Raw genomic sequence first — 3,300 nt, forward strand, 5'->3', positions numbered from 1 at the left:
AAAAAAAAAGATAGAAGAATGTATTGCTGCATCCAAGGGCAGGAATGCCCTCAGACCCCCAGAGGGGAACAAGAATCAGAAAATGGGAACCAGGACTCTGTGTTCCATTCTTGTGGTTTACTCTGCTCTGGGTTCCCGTAGTGGAATACAGCCTGCCAGTCTCGGTCTGGTGATCCCTGCCCTAGAAGAAAGTGCAAAGCAGAGAGAGAAAAAAGTGAAGTGTAGGGTGGCTTGGCTGAGTGTTCAAGGTAAGTGGTGAGAGAGGAGCTGGGAAGATTGTCGAGGACCTTGGGGGCTGAGAGGTGCCTAGAGACAGAGTCAAGTCAGAGGGAGGAACTAGGGGCCAGGTCAGATGGTTTGGCCTTAGGAACTGAGCCCAGGAAAAATGTGGCTAAGCGTGACTAGTGGAGGTGAAACTGTTGGACAAGGAGGATGGCATTAGGCCTCTGGCTAAGGCCCCTGATCTTCATCCCACAGGGGAACAGAACTTCATCAAGTCACTGATCAACTTTGATAAAGACAATATCTCAGATAAGGTTCTGAAGAAGATCGGGGCCTACTGCGCCCAGCCTGACTTCCAGCCTGATATCATCGGCCGCGTCTCCCTGGCTGCGAAGTCCCTCTGCATGTGGGTGCGGGCCATGGAGGTAAGGGCGTCTGGGCTGGGGCGGGGTGGTAAGGAGGGCAGGCCTGGGAGATGGGTGGATGCACAGACCCAGGTGGAAGGAGGGGATGCCTGGAGGTGAGGGGATTGGTGGGTTGGTGGGTTGGTGGGCGACCCCCACAGCCTGACTGTCTCCCCGAAGCTGTACGGGCGGCTGTATCGGGTGGTGGAGCCCAAGCGGATCCGGATGAACGCTGCCTTGGCTCAGCTTCGGGAGAAGCAAGCCGCGCTTGCTGAGGCCCAGGAGAAGCTGCGGGAGGTGAGCCGATCGCCTGTCTTTTCCACGGAGGTCCCTCTCCCTGAGTTCTGAATTGCTTCAGGAAGCATTTGTTTTTTCCCATCTAATTCTACCCCCCTTCCCCATGTCCTATGCCATTCCAGTCCTGTCTCCTTCCCACTCTGTGCCCTGTTTAGACTGGGCTGCCTCTGGCTCAGAAAGCTAAGTCGATTGCAGAGGGTTATAGAGGTTCAGAGGTGCTGTGACCCAGGAGCCCTTCCAAAGAGGCTGGCGATCTCTGTCACACCCTTCGGGGTTGAGGCCTGAGATATTAACTGATGAAATCTGTGTGGCAAATTGGTCTTTGCCAGAGGGATGGGTCAAGAGTGTCTGTGTCGCTTCTGTGGACCAAGAACAATGTGAGAGTGTCTGTGCATATGTCGTGTGGGGACAGGCTCTCCCAGAGGCCAAGTGGGTTAGTTACCGTGAGAAGTCTGGGCAACCCAGGTGATCTCCTGCAAGATGCATGCATGAGGCTGGTCGCGGCGGCTCACGCCTGTAATCCCAGCACTTTGGGAGGCCAAGGTGGGTGGATCACCTGAGGTCACGAGTTCAAGACCAGCCTGGCCAACATGGTAAAACCCCATCTCTACTAAAAATGCAAAAATTAGCTGGTCATGGTGGCGGGCGCCTGCAATCCCAGCTACTTGGGGGGCTGAGGCACGAGAATCACTTGAACCCAGGAGGTGGAGGTTGCAGTGAGCAAAGATCACACCACTGCACTCCAGCCTGGCGACAGAGTGAGACAGTCTCAAAATAAATAAATAAATAAATAAATAAATAAACATGCATGAGTAACTCCTGAACCAGGCAGAATGGGCAAGTGCCATTATCAAAAGAATTCAAAATTCTTCCAGTTTATCATTTGATTTTTTACATGATTGATTTAATAATAGTACACTATCCCCAAGGTAATACAGTTACATGGTTTGAAGTGTGAAAGGTACAAAGAAGTATCCAATAAGAAGTCTCCCCCCGCCCACCTTCTGTTCTCTAGCCACCAGCTTTCCTCTCTGAAAGCAGCCGATATTACCGTCACCCAGGCTGGAGTGCAGTGGCGCAATCTCAGCTCACTACAACCTCTGCCTCCTGGATTCAAGCGATTCTCCTGCCTCAGCCTCCCGAGTAGCTGGGATTACACGTGCCCGCCACCACGCCCGGCTGATTTTTGTATTTTTAGTAGAGACGGGGTTTTGCCATGTTGGCCAGGCGGGTCTCGAACTCCTGACCTCAGGTAATCTGCCGGCCTCAGCCTCTCAAAGTGCTGGGATTACAGGCTTGAGCCGCCGCGCCTGGCCGGAACCTTACTATCTTATTTACCTGTGAGTCAAAGATTGTTCCTTATCAGTTTATAAAGAGTCTCTGCTTTCTTTTTACCACTGCATGATATTCCAATAGGTAGCTACAGGGACACCATCGTTTATTTAACTGTTACCCTTTTGAGACACCCACTGTTTCCAGTCTTTTGATCTTCGCTTGCCCTGTAACTTTGTTGGTGCTATCTTTATATAGAAATTTAAAATATTTATATAATTGAAACTGGCCATATAATTTCAAACCGTTTTACCTAAAACCAACTTTGAAAAACGTCCAGGTTCGACCTCCACAGATCAGATGAGGAGCCTGAGGCTAGTGACATCAAGGGCTCACTGGCTCGTCACCGACAGAGCTGGGCTAGATCCCGGGTTTCCTGACTTCATGCCACTCTGCCCACGGCTCATCCCCATTTTTTCCTGCTGTGGGCATCTTTACTATCCAAAGTTAAGCTGCCCGTGAGGTCTCTTCGGTGCGGGGAACTCACCCAGGTCGGGTGAACGGGCTTCTCTCTGCACCTGCTCCTCCACGGTTCCATTCCTGCTACCACTGCCACCTTCCAACTTCTCACAAAACTTTACTCTTTTACTCTCTTTTCCTAAGAGCGAAGACTCACAGGTCTGGCAATCCATTTGGAAAAGTTTTTCACCTAGATGAATCATATCCTGGGCTAAATAATTAGGGGTGGTTCATTACATACATGAAATATGGGACATCTGGGGTGCACTGCCAACAATGTCATTCATTAAACAAGCATTTATAGCACACCCAGTGTTAGGTCTTCTGGTGGAGGGTCCACACCCACACTTGAGAACCCCCAAATGATAAGAGAAAGCAGATAAGGAACAAACATTTCTCCTTTTTTATGGACAAAGCCTGTGAAATTTACAAGCCAAATGCACCTAAAAAAGAAGAAGAAGAAGAAGAAGAAGGAGAAGAAGGAGAAGGAGAAGAGAAGGAGAAGGAGAAGGAGAAGAAGAAGGAAGAAGGAAGAAGAAGAAGAAGAAAGAAGGAAGAAGAAGGAAGAAAGAAGAAGAAGAAGAAG

At 49.9% G+C, this 3,300-nt stretch overlaps 1 protein-coding gene across 1 annotated transcript in view; it reads left to right on the forward strand.

The window, feature by feature from the left end:
• Positions 1-3,300, forward strand: part of DNAH2 (dynein, axonemal, heavy chain 2) — a 124,488-nt gene that overhangs the window by 94,927 nt on the left and 26,261 nt on the right. Inside the window, 2 exon segments of the mRNA XM_011958636.1 lie at positions 478-647; positions 807-923. Coding sequence (XP_011814026.1) covers positions 478-647; positions 807-923 — 287 coding nt within the window.

This window comes from Colobus angolensis, unplaced genomic scaffold (genome assembly GCF_000951035.1).
Source record: "Colobus angolensis palliatus isolate OR3802 unplaced genomic scaffold, Cang.pa_1.0 Scaffold47, whole genome shotgun sequence".
In the NCBI taxonomy this organism is placed as follows: domain Eukaryota; kingdom Metazoa; phylum Chordata; class Mammalia; order Primates; family Cercopithecidae; genus Colobus; species Colobus angolensis.